This window comes from Stigmatopora argus, chromosome 12, assembly GCF_051989625.1.
Source record: "Stigmatopora argus isolate UIUO_Sarg chromosome 12, RoL_Sarg_1.0, whole genome shotgun sequence".
Classification (NCBI taxonomy): Eukaryota; Metazoa; Chordata; class Actinopteri; order Syngnathiformes; family Syngnathidae; genus Stigmatopora; species Stigmatopora argus.
In genome coordinates this window covers 8,134,343-8,155,529 of record NC_135398.1, presented here as the reverse complement: position 1 = coordinate 8,155,529, position 21,187 = coordinate 8,134,343, and the positions used below count along the sequence as shown (strand labels likewise).

Genomic DNA, 21,187 nt, shown 5'->3' with positions numbered 1-21,187 from the left:
GGAGTGGTTGCGAGGTGAGTAATTTGTGAGAAAGTGGTAATAAAAACAAAAAAACACAAAAAAAGACTAGACACCTTAGTTCAAATGTGAGTGCTAAACTTGCATCACATCCAAAAGGGTGAGTAGCATGTATATTTTAGTTTATTTAGTAAATTTCTCATCATCTCATTTTCTGAACCACTTTATCCTCATTAGGGTCGCGGGGGGTGCTGGAGCCTATCCCGTCTGACTCCGGGCCAGAGGCGGGGGACACACTGAATCGGTGGCCAGCCGATCGCATGATTCTTGTGGAAGAATATAAGGTAAATATATGAAATAAATTAATTTTATTTTTCTCTGATCTATCAGCAACTTGCAACAGTTTTCTTGTTGTAACATTCTAATTTTGCTCGCATAAATAATATGCCTACCATTATTAGTTTCTATTAATATGAATTAGACTGCTGGAGAATGACCACATTTTTTAAACAATGTTTTCTTCATGTAGTGATCCTTCTTAAATAACATTATTATTACTCCAAACCCTTTGAAACGTTACACCAAGTCTGCCTTTTGTGAAGTATTCTCATTTTTTGTATGGAACATAAATTGTCGCATACCAAAATTGGGTTCCAAACCCTGTCTGGAACTGCGAAAATCTGCTAGTAATTGACAAATATTTTGCCTATTAGATGCCACGTCCTGGTGGCAAAACACTACGTACTTTTGTCCTCAAGTAGCTTCAACATGTTCCTTATCACCAAGATGCCACATGATGGCACTAAAGAAGTAATAACATGGCAATTTGCTTGGTTGTTTTCGCTCACATGTCCTCTACAATCCAACATCTTGTTTCTATTTCATTTTCCTGCCAAGACACACAAGCATACAGTATTTGTTTACGATGGTCTCTTCAGTGGAAGGACACATCGGAGCAATTAGTAAAATGAGTCCCCCCGCCTGTCACAGGCAATTTTGCAGGTCGCTGCTTTTCGGAGTGCCTGGCGCTCCTCCGCCTTTAACCCATGGCTCTGTTGGCCCACCCGTTGCCACATGGCCAGAAAAATGTGCAAAACAACACATGGTATTATTATTCAGTTTGCAGTTTTTTCTTATCTGATCAATGAAGGATCGATCGTCAAATATTTAGCTGACAGGATCCGTTTTACTTCTTCATTCACAATGTCTGGTATTCAGATAGTAACATTTTATGTAGGGGGAAATCTGGGTTTCGTTTTTAGAATGAATTTCCACTCATAAAGGGATAGTGTTAAATCTTTCAGGCACAGTTGTCACAATAGTGAAAGTCTTTTCACAAGTTATGGTAAGCTTAACTCATTCACAGACAAGTCCAGCTCAAAGAATGTGTTGTGGTAGTTAGCAAGGAATTTTAATTTTTTGTTTTTTTAATCTAATTTACAATAATATTTCATTTTCATTACTTCCTTAGGCTCCCGACCCTTTTGGGGATAAGAGACAACGAACAATGAATTAATTAATGAATTACTTACTCATATTACGTTTCAAATGCTTGTTTTTTCTTATCACATTTTTTTTTACAAAATGAATCCTTTATCTGATTAAAACCTGGTTAAGTTGCTCTGTGATTAATTGCTGTCTAAAAATGTTGCTTGCCAATCAAATGTTAATTATTTTTTTCATTCATATGGCAATACATATAAAGATCAACCATATTATTTGTGCATTTTGGTGCATAACTCTGCATTAAATCAAGGTTAATCATTGCCTACAATTTACTACATTGATCTCAACATATTGTCAGATTTTGACGCCTAAGACGAAGGAGATGCATTATTTTATTGACTGCCTCCATGTAGTGCTCAAGTTAAAAATATTACAGTGTAAGTTGAATTCAAGCTTCCTGTGTGGGCCATATTCAATGATAATTTCAGAATTTGCCATTGACCAATAAAAACTGGGCCGCAGTTTGGATACCCCTCTTCGTTTGTTTGTTTTTTCTCTATGTGATTTAGTACAATTCAAACTAATCAACTGTGATCATGGAAGAATCTAACATGTATCAAAGCGTGAGTCATAACGACAATACTTTTTCAAGGTGTCATCACACACAGACACGTGTCAGATCAATTTGATGACATGTGCGTTGACCAAACTGTTTATGACTTTGGTATCAAGTGCTTGCTCCCCTGTTTAACGCTCTCCCTCTCATTCCCTCCCACGGCAGGGTCAGGGTCTCCAGGTGCAGGCGACTGCTTCTTTCTCAAGAGTTGTTCTTTTACCTCGTTTTGCTCCGTTCGCACTGACCGACATAGCACGTAATAATTAATTAGCGCTCACACTTGCGGTTAATGACTGACTGCCTTTGTCCAACCTCTCGCAGCAATTGATTTTTTTTGTGCTAAAAGGCTGAATTGGACTAATAATTTAAGATTTTTTTTGGTGTGCCACTTTTCTGTAAGGTTCAAAGCTCACTATCAAAAGGTAGGAGGTTCTTTCCAAGTTGGGGAGTTTACTGGGTGAGGGGCCGGAGGTGGTCTTTTCAATTCCTCATTAATTCAGTGTGGGTCTTTTCAGTTTTGCAAAGCCCGCCCACTGACCATTATCAGCCCTCAGGCCTTAAATACACCGCCACTAGCTTTTTGTCAGTGAACACACCCACCCACCCGCTTCGCACTTTGCAGCCGCTCGTCGCCATGAGAGAGTTCAAGAGCAAGGCGTTCTGGAGGGCCGTCCTGGCCGAACTGGTGGGCATGACGCTGTTCATCTTCCTCAGCATCGCGGCGGCCATCGGCAAGCCAGGCGACCCGGGTCAGGAGGTCAAGGTGTCGCTGGCCTTCGGGCTGGCCATCGCCACGCTGGCGCAGAGCCTGGGCCACATCAGTGGCGCCCACCTCAACCCGGCCGTCACGCTCGGCATGCTCGCCAGCTGCCAGATCAGCGTCTTCCGGGCCTTCATGTACATCGTGGCGCAGATGCTGGGCTCGGCGCTGGCCAGTGCCATTCTGTACGGCGCCCGACCCGCCGCCACAAATGCACTGGGTCTCAATGCGGTCAGTACCCAGAGTTATGTCTTTTCAATGCAAATACAGGCAATGCAATAAGAGACGCTCAACATTCACTATTGTGTATGAATATTAAGGGAAAAATAATTATTAGTTATCTGCATCGTCAATCAGGGCAAGGTAAGCGAAGGCAAAATATTTTCTGTTTTTGGTGCATAAACTGAGTTAATATATTCAAAATCGAGTCTTGAAATATCCAAATGATATATAAATCATAAGCCCACAAAAATAAAAGGATATCACTAACAGAATAAAGTTTGGAATCTGAATTTTAGAATTAAAAAAAAAATCTTGTGACTATCAGTCAATATTTTAATGGGAGAAAATATATTTTATGAGGAAAAATCTATTTTCCTTCCTACCTTTGATATTTTTCAACAAGTAAAGTGTCATAACAAGAAAATAAACAAAGTAGGATAAAATAAAATAAAATATTTGGAGAATTGTGAGTCAAGCTCTGCCATGGAACATTCATGGCCCAATAGAGCATTTAATCCAGTCAAATAGCGCAATCCTTAAAAGAAAAAGGGAAAAATGTCACATTTAGCGTCCTTGTTCCTCTGCTTTGCTTTTATTACGTTCCGAAACATGCAATGGGTCAAAGTTCTGCTGCCTCTGCACCCGGTAGTATCAGCAGCTGGCATGGCAAGATATGTCATCTGCATGCTTTGCTAAGACCATTAGAAACCCTTAAAGTGGCTTTGGGTTGTTTTTATTTTCAGCTGAGCAGTGGCCTCACCCCCAGTCAGGGTGTGGGTATCGAACTGTTGGCAACCTTCCAGCTGGTGCTGTGTGTTATCGCCGTCACTGATAAAAGACGGCGCGACGTCACCGGCTCAGCACCCTTGGCCATCGGCCTTTCTGTGGCCCTGGGACACTTGGCGGCGGTGAGTTTAGGTCCCTCGGCGTGCGTCGGTTTCTGGCAAAGTGGACGCTTAAGGTTTTTTTGTGTATGTTGGTCATTCCAGATCAGCTTCACGGGCTGCGGTATCAATCCGGCACGTACCTTTGGTCCAGCTTTGATCATGAATGACTTCACCAATCACTGGGTACGTAAGAGCCGAGAATCACAAATTGGGGTACATTTGGGGTACACTTTTTATTTTTAGGTCTGATTTTCTTTCCTCTTAAATGATTAATTAATATGAACAACCACAATGTAAGTACATCAAACTCCCATGTGCCACATTAAAACTGTTCAGTCAATTAGAGGACTCAGATTACCATTCTCGATCTCTTAAGTAGCTGAAGAAAACAGGTTAAAAGGGTCAAAATAAAAGTAAACACCAAAATTTGAGGTCTGTTTTTAACAACTTTTAAGGTGTTTCATCCAAAAATTCATTTTTAATGAAGAAACGATGTAAAACACTGTATACTTTACTATTTGGCTGCATATGACAGCAGTTCAATCTATTTTAACAAGAAGGCATAATACGTGAATCCTACACATAAATGATTGGCAGTGAATTAGTTATATTGACATACTATGATTTACTGCATAAAGAAATAGCCGTGGCTTCAATGTTTAAATAACATTGTTTTTATTTAAAAAAATATGGCTAGTAATCAACATATAGTAACAATAGAATAATTAGGAAAACACACACAATTTTTTTAATGGCTTTTAATGGTTACGTTGGCAATTTTAGCATCCCAATTGACCAAAATACTCTGCAGGTATATTGGGTGGGCCCCATGTGCGGAGGCGTGGCGGCGGCGCTTGTTTATGACTTCCTCCTATCGCCCAAGTTCGACGACTTCCCCGGACGCATGAGGGTCCTGGTGAGGGGCCCCAGCAGCGACTACGACGTCAATGGCGGCAACGACGCCTCCACTGTAGAAATGTCCAGCAAATAGTCGGCCCGGCACACGGCTGGCCCTGCATGTCAATAAGCTCTTGTAAAAAGAAAAGAAAATCATCTGTTTGTTTTAGCTGAATTCTATCAGGAAGGTGCGAGGGTCTTTTTTGTAGCTCACGAACACGTAAACACGCACTTGGCAATTTCAAGGTTGCAGCAAATGTATCAGCCTGTGTTGAAATGTTCATAATCAGTATTCTATATGCTGTGTCGTTATTTTTGTATAAATGTACGTGCTTATATCACTTTTGTCTCTATTGTATTACACTTTTTTGTAAGAAAAAATAAAACACATTTCACCTAAACTTCCATTTTGTTGTTTTTATGCTGTTTAATGTATTGGCTGCCATTGAGAGCAAAGGACGTCCAATCCATTTGAACTGGGAATTGTTCAGGATATGCCTGCATCTTTTGGACTCCAACAGTTGTTATTGTCATTGTGATGGAGGTGGAAATAGGGTGGGTGGGTTGGGGTGTTCCTGGAATATTTCCAGTTGGCAACACAAATTCATCAATGGCCAGATTAACCCTTTTAGCAGGGGGCCCATTTGGGGAACATTTTCTGGCGGGCCTCTCATGCCCGTCTCATCCGACGGCGCACAGTGGCGTGGAGGTTTCTCTTTCTGTCACCGTTTTATTATCGTAATTTATGGATGATGTGAGAATAATTTCGTGCAATCAGCAAGCTGTACACTCTGATCCCGTTTATCAGAGCTGTTGCGTGAGTGTTCACATTTTGTTAATTCGCTGGGAAGTGGGGGGCTGTTTTTCCCTCCGTATAATGAATGGCGTGTGAGGGAAAATTGATTAATTATTCATGAAATATCCATTTAAAAAATGTTCATTGAACAACAATATAATGACAACGCTGAATACCAATTAAGGCTCTAATTGGAATGAAAATGGTTGTACTTTTGATGCTCACACATGTCATTATCTTCCACTGATAAAATGTCCCAGGAGTAGTAATAGTGATAATCAACACGTCATAATGACTTGAGCGGGTTAATAAATTGCTCATGCTCCTCGTCAAACTTACATAAATGACTTCTATCTGCTCAATTGATTTGGCCAGAAGTTCAGTGATCAAGATGATAATTTTTTTTGCATATTTTATGACACTGAGCAAATGAATTAAATGTCCATCTCAGTCAACAAGTAAAATAAACCACACTGCAACTGTAAATGGCGCGAGTTCTCTATGACATCATGGCGCATGCGGAAGTTCCTTTCAAGAATCCATTCAAACGAATGAATCCAGTTTTAAAAACTAAATCCCAAATATAGATTAGCCAGTCAGCAGGTGAGCACATAACAACAAAGCCCATTGGGATGTTCCCTCAAAAAAAGCCATTGAAGGGAGTTGGACCGAGCGACTGCTTTCCCACCCACTCTTTCGGATCTTATACTGACTGGCATGGTCAGAGAAGAGTGGTTCCGGTGGAACCAGTTTCTGTTCCACGTGGTGGCTTTCAAAGCACTTTCCCCCAGGAAAGGGTTCCTTAGTGGTTACTCATTGGCTTATCATGGTTTGAGACAATAGTGATGTTATTCCATTTTAAATTCCTGACAAGTCAAAGAGAAGAACAGAACCCTTTTGATGTTTCTCGGTTTTACGCTCACGTTTTCGCCTGAATGCATCATGGCCACAGCAATGGGGGGCTCCACTAGATTGGGGGTTAAGGGGCGGGGGTCTTTTGACAGTTCTCGGAAGCCCTTGGCTTTTCTCCAGCTTCCAATGTGCATGTTTTCATCTCATCTGGGAGTTCTGCATTCATAGATTCTGGTGAAGATAATATGGGAGCTATTTTCCCAAGACACAATGCTTCTCGCACAGTGTCAAAATGAGATATTAGGCCCCCTGGAGCTAGTGTATGTATTTCATCCTCAAATAAATGACCTTTTTTGAAACAGTATGTGAATAAACTCTCAACTCAGAAACTTTCATGTGAAGGCTTATAGCCTAAAGCTGCCTTTGAGTGTCTTTTGTAAGCAAACGCAGTAAAATTATTAAGAAAACTGCTGCTTCTGAAAGGCTGACTTTGAGGTTTAGTTGCCATTGTCTTTAAAAAAAAGAATGGTTGCTGTTGAGTTTTGGAATAGAAAGATGACTTGGGCCTTAATTTTCTCTTATTTTATGATATTGAATGTCTTAAGAGTTCTAAGGATTTAAAAATGCAATTAATTGACCAGTTCAGGTGTTACTTATCTTAGAAAATTCGGAAAGTTCATCAAAAGCAGTGTGACCAAGTGTTGCTTTCAGTGGAATGGCTCACTTATGTGAAATTGTGCATTTTGGTGACATCTAAACCCCAACAATATCCAACAAATGCATTGACTTAATTTATAGGCATTGACAAAAAAAATACTTTCTGGAAATAATAAATCATGAAAAACAAAGTCCCTATGAAAATGAACTGCAAATGATATAAAAGACCCCCCAGGGTTTGCAGACCGAAATTTGAAAACCATTAATAGATGTGACTCACAGAAAGTGACAAAAAAATCAGAGGAAATAAATCTTCGAGTCTAATAAAAGATCAGACATTCTCCAGTTGACAAAAAAGATACGCCGAAAGCTTCTCAATAGCTCGCAGATGCTTCTTTTCACATTCCGAAAGGTGCTTTTTGTTACAACAATGTGAACAAAAAAATCCTGTAAATCCACAGTTGCATTGTGGACACTTTTCAAACAGCATTACAGTATTTACTGTAACATTAAGAACGTACAGCTGGCCTATAAAAGTAGCAGCGGAAAAGCAGAAGCCTGAGGAAGGCTTTCATCCATTCATGTTGCACTTTTAGTTGCTTCTGTTTCCACGACAACAAGACTTTACTCCTGATAGCTTGTCCTGCTTAATGGTGCAGAATATTAACACACTGGTGAGCGTGACAACAAGCAAGGACACTGAAGCACATGTAACATTTTAACCACCATTTCCCATGGAAAGTCACAACCTTGCCCAAAAATGCACTAAGAAAAATTTGTTATTAGTTTCATAATGGGGAAATTATAAGTCATATATATATGTAATGTATATAGTATTTGTATAGGCTTGCAAAAGTAATATTTTGTAATATTTTTATGATGTAACATTTATAAATGAAGCATTTGTATTAATAATTGCCTAATTGAACATTTGTATTGAGAAAGAATGAATAATACATTGATAACAGAAGACAAAAGTGTTAATATGCCATATAAATCATTTTTAAAATTATCATTTATACACTCATAAATACACACCTTAAATTTCATGTGAAGCCTGAAACACAAACCAAAACATTTTGGAATAAAATAAGAAGTTATTGCATTAGTATGTAATCACATAATACCATATATTCAAATACTGTACATTACATTCAATTCATGAATTAAATGAGCAAAAATGCAATTTAAAGATTCCTTTGAAAAAAAACAGGCAATTTGGAGAGTTAAAAAGTTTTTAAAAATCCATCTTATAATGCAAATGTACATTTTGTTGTTGAAGCTTTGTTTTGTTTGACTGAATAATTTACTGTATAGTCTGCTGACAGCATGATGATGATTACAATGATTGATGATGAAAATAAACCAGAAAATAAAAGAAGATTTTGATGAATCTTTCCAATATGTGTTGTGACGGTATCCCGTCTCCCTCGATGCACATAAATCTCGTTCAAGTCCTTTTTTTGCTGTTCTTTATTACGGTTTATGATTGTGTGATGATCCCACACATGCTGAGCTAATCATTAAATAACATCCAATGACTTTGAAAAAGTTTCTCAACACTTTGTTCTATGGGGGTTAATCCAGTCAAGGTTTTTGAAATTGACTCGATGAATTGTTGTGTTTTATTGTGCACCAATCAGAGCCCTGAGGCAGCACTCGCTCGGTCTCGCATCTGCAAAGGTATTTATTAACATACCGTCGTAGTCAGCGTCCGGAATCGTTTTACAACGCAATGGTAAAGGAGTTTGGTGTCCAAGTCCAAGTTTTGCTTACTGGCTCCCTCAACAAGGAAAATTACTCCAGGACTAGAAGCAATTATTGGGGAAAAAGTATTTCGCATCTTGTTATGTTTTTTACACTTTTCTCCTAATAGGCCATTAACTGAATGAGAATTTTCCTCTTTTTTTGGCTGTCACCACACAAAAAAACAAAAAAGAAAACCTCAGTTTTCAAGTTAACCCTTAAAAGTCTAATTAAGTGACCCAAGGATTGCTTATTTTTCTTCCACCGTGTTTTTTCGTCACCTGAATCCTCATGAGCCAACCAGACTGCATTGGACTTTAGAAATTAAATGTCCTCAATAACACCATGAGCACATTATGGCTTAACCTGGTGTGACACAAAACATCTTCACGTGATGTTTTATGGGCGCCTTGTGACCGACGTCTCATTCCGCCATGGGTGGGAGCATTGTGTGCCAAAATTGTTTTTCAATTTGAGTTCACAATGCTCTTTTGTTTGCCCCGAGCTCGTTTTGTACGAGAGTGTCATTCCGCAAATGATTTGGCCCCCGGGGCTGCGGGGCTTGATTATTTCCAGGCCTAAGGGAAAATGGGAGGCTATAGCGAGAGATGCACTCATTATATGAACCTGGAAGTAATGACGTAGCGAAAGAGATTGTTGACAATGTTCAACCGTGGTTTAGACAGAACAGGAACCGTAACCTTTTGCAGTCTTTTGGGTCATTGCATCATCATACAAGGTCACATTGCAGGTCTTATCTTGGGCTTTTATTTCAACTTTTATACATTTAAACCTTGACCAAAACTTAGTTCTCTTCTTAACATGGAGACTTTAACAGATACGAAAGAAGAATTTTACCAGAGGTGGATATTTCACACTTTTTGTTTCTGAATTTCAAAAACCCTAGAAAATGTCTGACAGTCGTGGAAACTTGCTTTTGGAGTTTTACTTTACTAATCTATTGGTGAATAATACAGTAGAGATTAATTATGATCAGGATTTTCTAAATTTCTGAATTTTTATTCACATTGTGTTGCATCTAAAGAATGCGTCATGTTTTTAAACCCTCAGAGTGGTTCTGGATGTATATTGGAGAATATCCTGAATTTAGGATGAGGCTGGAAGCCATCCAATCATACCATCATAGCCTTTTGCTGTGGTGCATTGTTCACTCTTTCAAATAATTCCTTTTTCCATATAATATACACGTTTCCAGGCATGATAGTTTCTCTAAATATAATGTGCAACAGTGCTGCCAGCAGGTTTTAAGTGGCGCTGCGTGGACTGTAAACAGCGCAAGATTTGCTAGAAACAAAGGAGGTTTTTTTTAATAAGGAACCTATGAATTTGAATGCTATAAAAATACATATACAATAGAAAATAACATGGTATTTTTGGGAAAGTCATTGAACGCATCACTTTTTTACATCGAACGACCAAAAACACTATTTAGAATGTACAGTTTTTTTTAATTTATTTCTTGTTTTTCCTCTCTTTTTTTAAAGAAATAAAAATGTATTTGGCTAATAAAATATTTTAAATCCCATGTCCAAAATTAACTCACCTTTTTTTGATGACGAAGAACCCGGAAACAGTTTGCATGACTTCCGGCTTGCCTTGTGTAAAGATGTCGCCTCCCTTGTTTGATTTTGTCGAGGCTAAAGACAAGCTCACGGTGGGGAAAAACGTCAAATTGTGTTTATTTATGGAAACCGACCATTGTTAATGTTGTGTGGTGTCGTCTGATTTCTTCTTCCGCAAGATCGTGAGCCGCGATGACCTTTTCGTTACCTACTTAATAACTTTGCTAACAATCTGGTGTTGTCTCACATTAAATGTTCCTGCGGTGGACTCACAGGAATCCGCAAAGAAAGCACTGAGCGACAAAAGCAGCAAAGCCGTCATTAACGCCTTCCATCACATCCCCGGAAAGTAAGTGATCACATCATGCGGGTGGAAAAACCGACACCCCCATATCATTTATGCTAAAAGCGCATTAATCCCCTTGCAGTGAGACCGAAAAGAAGACCACACTGGACCAGGCTTTTAGGGTGGTTCTCGGAGAACAGATCGTAAGCTTCATGAATTATAATTTTGTGTTATTGTTTAAGAATGGGCTTTCTTTGGAACTTCTGTTTGTGATTGTCTGCAGACGGACCGGGCGTCGAAATGTGATGACTACCTATCTCTCATCTGCATGAGCATAGATGCAGTCACTGAGGGTATGTGAACCCACTCACTTACATTATTGGAGGGTCGAATAAAGGAAGAATGAGTTAAATGCGTGCCCTGAAGGAAAAAAAAGAAATCTGAAATGTGTATGAAAGTCTATATTTGTAGTCATCAGCAGTGTTACTATTATGACTCCCCCATGCAGGGATTTGCTCTGCAACGACGCCTTTCGTGCTTTTGGGGGACGTGCTGGACAGTCTTCCGTTGGACCAGTGTGACAACATCTTTACCTTTGTGGAGGAGAACGTCTCCACATGGAAATCGGTAAAAAAAAATACTCGAGGTTCTTGGCTTTTCAATATTTACATCTGAAATGTTTCCTGTCTAGAATTCCTTCTACACTGCTGGCAAAAACTACTTGCTGAGGATGTGTAATGGTAAGCTATTTAAGTTGTTGTTGTTTTTTTAAAATTCTTCTGTTATTGTTACTGTCAAATTCGCTCACCTATTTTCCATTTTATAGATCTCCTACGACGTCTGTCCAAGTCCCAGAACACTGTATTCTGTGGACGGATACAACTTTTCCTGGCTCGTCTTTTCCCGCTCTCGGAAAAGTCCGGTAAGAGCAGCTGAAAATATCAGAATCGCACCAATATTTGGGATTTTGAGAATGTTTTAGACTGGGGCGCTCCCTCACTTGGCCTCAGAAATTTCAATAATTCCACACTAGAAGGCGCAACTAAAACCAATGTGATTGCACTTTAGTTTACAAATAAATGTTCAGATGTTAAGATGTGATATACAGTTTTTGCATGATTTAAATGAGGCAGTTACATGCTTTTTCTCTCGATATGTGAAACATATGAAAATAGGCCCTTCATTCAATGTGGAAATGCGGTCATTTAAATCTATACATGCTATTCATGAGTTTGTTTTTGCTCGGGTGCAGGTCTGAATCTCCAAAGCCAGTTCAACCTGGACAATGTCACAGTTTTCAACAAAAATGAAGACGAAAGCACTTTTGGACTCAAGGTTGGCGTTCTTCCCCCAATTTTTTATTTTTTTTTGCATCTGAGCAACTAGAAGCCTCCCCTCGTCGCTGTCATTGTTGTTGTCATGGTAGCACACGGAAGAGAAGGAAGATGGCATGGAGGTGGAGGAAGGGGAGATGGGGGACGAGGAACCGCCGGCGTCATGGTACGCCTCACGCTCCGTCAGAGTAGCATCTGAAGAGACTCACCCATGTTCCCGGTGCGCTTTCAGCTCCATCCCCATCGACTACAACCTTTACAGAAAGTTCTGGACGCTGCAGGACTACTTCAGGAACCCAGTGCAGTGCTACGACAAAGTCTCCTGGATGACCTTCCTCAAGGTACGTACCGCGGGTCGCCGCTGGACGCCGTCGCGGGGTGTTAAACGCAGCGGTGTGCTAACGGCAGTACTCGGACGAGACATTGGCCGTGTTCAAGAGTTTCAAGCTGGACGACATGCAGGCCTCCAAGAGGAAACTGGAAGAGCTTCGGGCCGCCGGCGGGGAGCACGTCTACTTTGCCAAGTTTCTCACCAGCGAAAAGGTGACACCAGTACTTTTTGATTCATTGTGAATTTTTCACGCCTTACCTCATTACAATTTAGGATATAAATTAAATATATCCATATATTTGAGTTTATTCAGTCTGGGAGGGATTTTAGTAGTATCCTCTTTAGACTATAGTTTGCCTCTTAATCATATAAACACTTTTAATGATAATATTTTTTAATGATTTTTGTTTTTTTGCTCTTTTCATGGCAACCTTTGCAGTTGATGGACTTGCAGTTGAGTGACAGCAACTTCCGCCGCCACATCTTGCTGCAATATCTGATCCTCTTTCAATACCTCAAAGGACAAGTCAAATTCAAAAGGTAGTCATTAGTCACAAAGACTTCATTTTTAATTCATTCAAAATTCAAAAAAAAACACCTCAATTTCCCCCCCTTGAAGCTCCAGCTGCTTGCTAAATGACGACCAGACGGCATGGATTGAGGAAACCACAAAGCTGGTTTATCAGGTAACATTCAAAGAACAACCACAATTGCTTGTATTTTGACAGCTCTAATACTTTGAACTCATTGTCTTATCACCATCAACGGTAGCGAAATAGTTCAAAGTGAAGGTATACTTTTGTCTGCAGCTTCTGAAGGAAATTCCTCCTGACGGCGACAAGTTTGCCAGCATGGTGGAAGTGAGTCAAAACTTTTGCTAACGTCACATTAAAAAAATAATAATTTAAAAATCGTGCCAACGTTGCATGCTTCCTTCTGGCCAGCGGATCCTCAACACCGAAGAAAACTGGATCGCTTGGAAAAACGAGGGCTGCTCGAGCTTCGTGAAAGAACGGTACGTCACGAGTCTTTTTTGTTTGTTTTTCATTAGCAATGTTTTGACGCTTCGTTTTTTTTCCAGGCCAGCCGACGACAAACCCAAGCGGCCCACCAGGAAACGAGCGGCACCAGAAGACTTTTTGGGGAAAGGGCCCGACAGGAAAATCTTCATGGGAAAGTCGGTATCCTCATTATTGTTATCCATGACTTGTTTTAGCAAAGTTATTTATTTATTTTTTATTTTTTGGGCAAGTGATGAATTGACGCGCCTGTGGAACCTAAACCTGGACAACATGGAAGCCTGCAAGTCTGACAGCAGGTAAAAACTCCATCTTGGCCATTTTGGAAGGGGGATTTTAACTATTTTGGGTCTTTCCCCGATCAGGGAATTCATGCCCTCGCTGGATGAATTTTTCACCGAAGCCATCGAGCAGGCCGACCCAGTCAACATGGTAGAGGAAGAGTACAAGTAAGTCTCCTCAGCCCTCCAAAAAAAAACCCTTTGAAAGCAAACATCACCATTTTTGTTCTTCGCGAAGGGTCGTCCGGAATCCAAACTACGGCTGGCGAGCGTTAAGGCTGCTCTCCAGGAGAAGTCCGCACTTTTTTCAGCCCACCAACCAGAAGTTTAACAGCTTGGCCGACTACTTGGACAGCATGGTCAGCAAGCTGGCCAAGGAGCTGCCCGTAAGGAAAAGCGCCCGCTTTCACTGGACTTGTGAAAACGGCCGTTGACGTGATGAGTCGTGTGACCGGCCGTTGCAGAAGGACATCCCTTCGGAGGAGATAAAGACGGGCGAGGAGGATGACGATGAAAACGGCGACAATCTGCTCAAAGACAGCAATGACAGTGAGTTGTTTTTCCCCTGTCAATTTTCTTCCAAAATTCTGCTTACCCATAGGTAATAGTTTTAAAAAAAAATGTCCTGCAACTAACTTTTTTTTGGGGGGGGGAAATTACTTCGGTTTTAAAAATTTTTTTAGGGTAGTTATCCATATTTCTTTCTTTATTTCTTGACCTATTTTCCTAGGAAATATATTTTAATATTGCAATTCAAATGTCCAAAAATAAGATGGTCTTAATGTAATATTTTAGTCTTAAAACAGTAGACCCCATCTTGAAAAATTATTGATTTAAATTGCTGGTCATGTGATTTCTCATCTTGACTTGTTTTTTGTTGTACTTTTGCCATGTTTTTGTTTTGCTAGAACAGAACCTAAGACTCTTCACCTAACCCTTCATTGACTCCTCTCCATCTTTTGCCCACCCAGGTCCAAGCATGCCAAGCAAGATGGTAAGCAACCAGCAGATGGACGAAGTGGCGGCCAAGCTGGGCGGCCGCTGGAAGTCGCTGGCCTCGCACTTGGAAATGCGTGCGGCCGAGCTGCGCGAGATCGAGAACGAAAGCGAGGATGCCGAGATCCGGGCCAAGCTTCTGCTGGTCACCTGGCAGGACCGGGAAGGGACGCAGGCTACCGTGGAAAGTCTGGTGGCAGCCCTCAACGCCGCCGGCTTCGCCAAGATGGCGGATGATCTCAGCGAGGTTTGAAAAAGCCTGACGTGTTTTTTTTTTTTCATACTAAGATGGTAGAAAGTTTTTGATTCCTAGTGTCACATTAAAGACAGCTTTTGATACAGATTCGCATACACTTTTTTTTATTTGCAACACTTATGAAAGCTATCAGCCAATAACTTAGAACCAAAGTGAAGGTGAAGCACAAAGTGTGCTTGTAGAAACAAAAAGAATGCATTTTTTTCATTTCTTAGTAGGCAATAAGACTTGGAAGAAACCATCATGGCTGGACTGATCACTCTTAATGTTCCAAAGGAAGAATGGACATTTGGCAGATGTTCTGGAGCAGCTGTGGACAACCTCAATGCTACTGGTTGGGGCCATTTTGGCATCAGGAATCCCCAATTAATTCTACCATTGACAGTGATAACATTTGAATCAACAAGATTCCACTTGCACATCAGGCTTTCCCGTATGGTGTTTAAATGCTTCCTCCCACCGTCTAAAAACATTTGTTTCGCGTGTGACTGTAGGTGACCTTATTTTAACTGAAATAGGCACACTGAGGTTGTCACTTTTCTTCTACTGTCAGCCGGAAAATCCATAATTATGGCTTACAATTTTGCCCATCGACGCGAGATTCTCTATTAAGACAATACAATGCTCCCCCAACATTTAAACAGCTATGTGATGATGTGTTAGTAGCAGGAGGTTGTCCACCTTGCTGCAGAACAGAAGAGGAACAAACATGAAGCAAGCGAGTGAAGACAAATGCTTAAAAAACAGATGACGCTTATAAAACATTAGCAGCGTGGCAATCGTCCTTTTTTTTTCTCTTTGAAGCTCACAACGGTTGAAATTTAAACACCTTACGGGAAAACAAAAAATCTTCGACGTGATCCAATAAGACACCAGTTTTATTGCACGGTTTATGCAAACCGTGCGTTTTTTGGGAAATGGCAACATTGTCCCACCGGTGGGTTACTGTTCGTCGTCTTCCGGTATCTCCAACCGCCGCGGGCCGTAGAGTAGAACGTACGCAATGTGCCAGTCGCCGCCGCCTGACAGCCGCAGGATGTCCTCGGGCGACACCACACTCACCTTGTCGTCGTCAAACTTCACCCACTCGTCTGCGGAGACATTTTCACGTCCGTGTCACAAATCAATGAAGTGAATGGGTGTTTAAAAGTGAAGCTCTCTTACCTTCTTTCCTCTTGACCCAGCCTACATAGTGACCCGACGAACTGGAGCGGCCTTGATGTGTCAGCACGGCCTGCAGGTCATAGTAACCGCTGTTGTTGGAGCCTATGTCTGCAAGATGGACCATACGAACGCTTTACTGACGCCGCTAACCATCCAATCATTAAGACAGATGGCACTGAAATATCATTCAATGCCCACATTTGGTCACGACTTACCGTCAGGGAACGAGAAAGGCTCGTATTTCTCCTCCTTGGCTGCGCCTTCCTTCTTCGTCACTTGTTTGGGCTACAAAAGGGAATAGTATTAAAGCATCTTATCTAACAGGGACCCTATAATAAAGGATGCTTCATTATTACCTTTTGCTCCAGCTTCTTGTCCTCCATCTCCTTGAACTTTGACCTGGCGGGCACCATGCTCTCCTGCACCTCGGCCGTGCACAGCTCGTACACATCCAGCATTAGGGGGAACTTCACGTCCTGGAAACGGAACGCCGGCAGTGGTCAAATGAGGAACGCGGCCACTGGCGATATTGACCCACCTTGAGAACTTTGGCGTTTACAGACTCTTTTTCCTTGTAGTAGAAGCGAACCATCTGTACTGTCAGGTAGGCGGGGAGGCGGCTCAGCTTGGACTACAGGCAATAATGAATAAAAAGGTGGATTATTTTTGAATTTGCCAAAACTAAATACAAAGAGATTTGATAAGTGGCTGGAGTCTCTGTTTTTGCTTGCTTACCGATTTAATGTAGAGAGCATTTCTGTCCAAGGTGGTAGACATCTTGGTGATTTCTTCCTGAAGTCTCTGCATACAAGACCAAATGTGTTCAACAGCACACTTTTCTCAACAACTTCAATCAAAAAGCACATACCAGCCTCAGACCCGTGGCCAGATACTTGACTTCCTGATTGATGAAACAGCTCAACTGAAGCTGGCTTTCTTTCCCTTTGATTGGCTCCTCCTCTTCCGATTCTGTGCATTTCATGCTGAACAAGACTTAAGGAGAAAAAAATCCCATTCTAACTGCCTCGAATGCATTTATATAAAAATAAAACATTTAAAAATGACTGGATAATCGTTTTCCTTTTCTCATATTCGGCTAAGAATTGCAACTTCAGTTCATTCCTGCTCAAAAGTCAAAAAGGCAAATAAGGATACGTCGTCTCAAACTCGACACCAAAATACTGATCGATAAAGTTTTTCTTTGCGGAGGCAGAAGCGGCTCCGCTTTCAGAGTCGGTCTGAAATGAAACAGAACAATAATTGGGTTATTTTTCAAAAATACTTCAAGTCTGCAGTTTATGAAGAATTGGATGACCTCCATGGGTGTCTCTGGCTCGAGTGGCTCCAGCTTCTGCTGAAGAACTCTCATCATCTGCAGCCAACATTCATTTGCATCCTGAACGGAACAAATTGGCACACGAATGAGAGATATGAAGCTTGCCAATTCACTCAGAGCGCGGTTTCCGGACCTGCTGAAGGTATTGACCCTGATCTCCTTTCTCGGCAAATTGCGGGAAGGCCATGTGGAGAAACTGCAACAAGATGATGGGAGGCAAGCTGGACGAAGTTTTGTCCATCGTCTCGTACAAGTCACGCAGAGCTGAGGAAACAAACGGGAAAACACATTTTAGCTCGTTTCTCTGAACTTTACCCCACATGAATATTTTTTAAAGCTAAATGGGGGGGGCCGACATGACAAAAAACCCTCATGACCCCTTAAAGAGGGTGGCCATAGCTCACATGCCAGCACAAGGGTATTAAATAAAACAAATGGATGGGTGGCCCTGCATCCTTCCTACCCGCAGTGATGTACTGTGAGGACAAGTTGGGCCCCGAAGATCGCAGCGCACCCGAATACCTGCAGAGGGAGACACGCATCGTCAAATGAATCGGAGTCAAAGGTAGCCAAGAGAGAGAATGAGGAACTGACTTTCTGAGTGCACTTTTGAGCTCAGGGACAGAACGCAGACACTGCACGGTAGCGTTCATGTAGCAGGTATTTCCCAGATTGGTCAGCCCACAGGGAACGTCCATCTGACAACCACATGGACAATTGGAAGTAGAGTCAATACACACTACAATGTAAATACATTGACCATGCTTTACTCACAGCTGAGGCCAGCTGCTCATCGGTCATGTCTTCGACAAACATGGGTCTGACGGCGGGCTCCTCGGGCAGAGCCTCTGCTGACCCCATCATCAACAAAGTCATCCCCTAAGTACACAGATCATATTTCAAAGCATCTTTATCGCTCACTCAGGTCATTGAAGTCTTACTAGAAGTGGTCAAATACTCACATTTTTCAGTTTTATGTTACCCCACTCGTCGTCCTGAAATGTAAAAGAGGCATGGATTCAAATTTCCATAACCTGGGGTTCTGCCTGAATTATTGACTTGTGGATAAGTGGCTAAAGTAACTTGCAGGTTGAAGTTTAAACCAAATTTGAAGTCCAATACAGACAGATGTATCAGACTCTTAGTCTCTTAGACTTAGTCCTCAGGGTTCATTCTCTCAGAAGTAAACAATCGATTTCCTCAATTTCCTTGTCTGTGTTACAATAACTATTCAAATCCCAAAACAAGACATTTTCTATTTCTGATGCTCCGAGCAAACACACTAACTGCTGAATACATAATGACTGTCAGAAGTATAAATTCAACCACAATACTAATTATTACAGATTAGGATTAATCCTAGCTCAAAACACAGTTCTGATCCAAATTTTTGCTGGCAAAATAAAATGTGCTTTACCTTGAGGGTGCCTCCCTTCACCATCACCTTCTGTCTGTCAGGCTGCACTCCTGTCAAGGCAAAGAGCTGAGCCTTGAACACCATGGGTGGCTCTTCGGTGTTGAGCTCCACGGCATCAAACTTCTCTTTGCCCCATTTCACATTGACTGGACGAGAGGCAGACAAGCCAAATGGGTTATTATATCAAATTTGACACAACTTTGCGACGCCACTGTCGCTTGTCTACCTACCAGCGTGAGTCAGCGACATATTCCCGCAAGTAAATCCTAGTCCCACCAAATTAAACATATTGCAGGACACGATTTGTGATTTATTACCAAATTAAACAGCAATCGGCACCATTATTTTAAAGGAAACATGCTTTTGATTGCTACCAGAGAGCCACCTGCTTAGCCAAACTACTAGCAGAGTTAGCGGGAACAAGCTACTACTAGTATCAATAAATGCCAATTATTCCAGCTACAAACATTTAATAACACATCTGGCATAATTACATGTTCACTGTTTATCGAAAAGTCTTATCTTTCGAGTTGTAGTCTAGAACTAACGTCCAAAATCGCAGAACACGGTCTGTAGCCGTTAGCACGCTAACTGCACATGAGCTAACATGCTAATGATATCTTAGTGTGCCAGATCATGAGAACTCGTTTCATGGATTTTAAAATTCCCGAATCCGTGTAAAGGATGAGTCCATACCTGAAAACACAGGCATGCTGGGCAGGGTGTTAGGTGCCGACGTGTTCTTTTTGTCCTGTTTTCAGTCCGCTGGGGGCGCGAATGATTTGACTTGGCTGCTGGTTGAGTGCAATCTCAACTTCATTCAAATGCAATGACGCTGCAACAACACGCTGGGAATTTATCGATGCGTTCGAGTCTCGACTCGTCATGCCTGAGGAATCACCACACAGATATTTGGGGCACAAGTTGCATTGTATAAAATGAATAACATTAAAACAATGTGAAACCCTTCTTTTTTTCAATTAAATTATAGTGCAATATTCGTTGCTTTCTTGAAAAACAAATCAATTTTACAATTGGAATATGGTGCAACACCCCAAATATACTGCACCCCTTGAACATTTTCATTTTCTCTACCACTTACCATCATAAGGGTCGCGGGGGGTGCTGGAGCTTTTTCCCGGCTGACTTCGGGCACCAGGCGGGGGACACGCTGAATTGGTGGCCAGCCAATCACAGTGCACAGAGAAATTTAAAGTGTTCAAATAGCCTACTCTGCATGTTTGGGGGCTGAGGGAGGAAACCGGAGTACCCAAGGAAAACCCACGCAAGCCTGGCAAGAACATGCAAACTCCACACAGGAGGGTCTTGACCAGGGGTCGAACCCTCAACCCCCTTGACCATGAATAACCTGATTCTTAAAAATAAAATACAAATACCACATTTTGCTCTAAATCTGATTCTTTAGAAAGTTTGGTATATTTGTTATTCTGCAATGAAATGTGAGACTCCAGTGAATGATAAAGATATGTTTATTGACATATCCATCAGTGCGGACTCCAATGCAAATAAACCATGCAATTTTTTTTTGTCCAAGACCAGAGTATATCAGAGTTCCAGTGCTTTTTTTCTTCTTTAAACTAAACAACAACAAAAAAAATTAAAAACAAAATGGGGGAAAAAGATTGTGGAGGTAATTCCATAATCCATATGTCTCTCTCATTATTTACATTGCAGAGGGTGTATTTGCATTAACGGGACATTGGCCACTTACTTATTGACATACAATTTTACACTATCCCAAGATTCGTCACTAGATGAGTAAGAGGGAGTGTTTTTTGTGCTTTTCCTTTTTTAAACATGCTAATTCCATTTCAATACATCCAAGTAGAGGTAATCTAATATATATACTTTATATCTGAGGTGGGAAACAGTTTCATTCAATTGTCCGAGGTGTTTACTAAATTTATGGCCATTAAACAAATGTTAATATTATATATTACGAGCATTTTTGTCTTAAACGTTTGGGGGCGGGTGAAATATGTGTTGGTTCCCCACCCCGCTTTATGTATGCAAAAACAAATTTGCAATTAAACAACACGAATGGCAATTTTGGAAGAAAAAAAAACAAGATGGAAGCTTTATGATTTGTCTGGTTTTTGGAAGAAGGGGAAAAGAGATATGGCAGTAAAATCAATATCCAAAGGTTATTAAGGCACGAGGTGGGCCAAATGCTACACCTGTTGAGTCTTCAAATAATTTACAATTCAAACAGTGCAGTTTTACATTTGTTAACTTAATGTTTTTCCTTTTTGAACCATTTATCTAGGAATCAATGTAAGGCAATACATTACAAAAAAGACAAGACAAGCAAGAAATATATATATAT

General features: G+C 41.0%; 3 protein-coding genes across 3 annotated transcripts; 2 read left to right on the top strand and 1 right to left on the bottom strand.

Moving 5' to 3' along the window:
* The first annotated feature begins 2,594 nt into the window (after window positions 1–2,594).
* On the top strand, window positions 2,595–5,187 carry LOC144086124 (aquaporin FA-CHIP-like). The gene is made up of 4 exons (XM_077615927.1): window positions 2,595–3,011; window positions 3,746–3,910; window positions 3,992–4,072; window positions 4,701–5,187. The coding sequence occupies exons 1-4, from the start codon at window positions 2,655–2,657 to the stop codon at window positions 4,878–4,880; spliced, it is 783 nt and encodes a 260-aa protein (XP_077472053.1). The 5' UTR covers window positions 2,595–2,654; the 3' UTR covers window positions 4,881–5,187.
* A 5,221-nt stretch (window positions 5,188–10,408) lies between these two features.
* thoc1 (THO complex 1) lies at window positions 10,409–15,010 on the top strand. Its single transcript, XM_077615860.1, has 21 exons — window positions 10,409–10,512; window positions 10,696–10,769; window positions 10,849–10,909; window positions 10,990–11,059; window positions 11,215–11,333; window positions 11,398–11,446; window positions 11,533–11,628; window positions 11,959–12,041; window positions 12,133–12,206; window positions 12,273–12,381; window positions 12,449–12,583; window positions 12,811–12,911; window positions 12,991–13,057; window positions 13,181–13,231; window positions 13,316–13,386; window positions 13,453–13,548; window positions 13,624–13,689; window positions 13,756–13,839; window positions 13,910–14,057; window positions 14,136–14,220; window positions 14,643–15,010. Exons 1-21 carry the CDS (start codon window positions 10,411–10,413, stop codon window positions 14,918–14,920), a joined length of 2,019 nt encoding a protein of 672 aa, XP_077471986.1. The 5' UTR covers window positions 10,409–10,410; the 3' UTR covers window positions 14,921–15,010.
* On the bottom strand, window positions 15,011–19,705 carry usp14 (ubiquitin specific peptidase 14 (tRNA-guanine transglycosylase)). Its single transcript, XM_077615861.1, has 16 exons — window positions 19,537–19,705; window positions 18,841–18,986; window positions 18,386–18,418; window positions 18,198–18,302; window positions 18,018–18,121; window positions 17,887–17,945; window positions 17,557–17,687; window positions 17,403–17,483; window positions 17,243–17,325; window positions 16,956–17,070; window positions 16,823–16,888; window positions 16,626–16,718; window positions 16,444–16,563; window positions 16,303–16,372; window positions 16,088–16,195; window positions 15,011–16,014 (listed from the first exon to the last, which is right to left on the bottom strand). The coding sequence occupies exons 1-16, from the start codon at window positions 19,550–19,552 to the stop codon at window positions 15,866–15,868; spliced, it is 1,479 nt and encodes a 492-aa protein (XP_077471987.1). The 5' UTR covers window positions 19,553–19,705; the 3' UTR covers window positions 15,011–15,865.
* Between the last annotated feature and the right edge of the window lie 1,482 nt (window positions 19,706–21,187).

Excerpts from the sequence above, each read along its gene's own strand:
- LOC144086124 (XM_077615927.1), top strand. The coding sequence starts at position 2,655 with ATGAGAGAGTTCAAGAGCAAGGCGTTCTGGAGGGCCGTCCTGGCCGAA. Across the intron at positions 3,012-3,745 it reads ATGCACTGGGTCTCAATGCG|CTGAGCAGTGGCCTCACCCC; the intron begins GTCAGTACCCAG and ends TTTTATTTTCAG. Across the intron at positions 3,911-3,991 it reads CCCTGGGACACTTGGCGGCG|ATCAGCTTCACGGGCTGCGG; the intron begins GTGAGTTTAGGT and ends TGGTCATTCCAG.
- usp14 (XM_077615861.1), bottom strand. Across the intron at positions 16,889-16,955 it reads TGGCCACGGGTCTGAGGCTG|AGACTTCAGGAAGAAATCAC; the intron begins GTATGTGCTTTT and ends TCTTGTATGCAG. Across the intron at positions 16,564-16,625 it reads TAAACGCCAAAGTTCTCAAG|GACGTGAAGTTCCCCCTAAT; the intron begins GTGGGTCAATAT and ends TTCCGTTTCCAG.
- thoc1 (XM_077615860.1), top strand. The coding sequence starts at position 10,411 with ATGACGAAGAACCCGGAAACAGTTTGCATGACTTCCGGCTTGCCTTGT. Across the intron at positions 10,770-10,848 it reads TTCCATCACATCCCCGGAAA|TGAGACCGAAAAGAAGACCA; the intron begins GTAAGTGATCAC and ends ATCCCCTTGCAG. Across the intron at positions 10,910-10,989 it reads TGGTTCTCGGAGAACAGATC|ACGGACCGGGCGTCGAAATG; the intron begins GTAAGCTTCATG and ends GATTGTCTGCAG.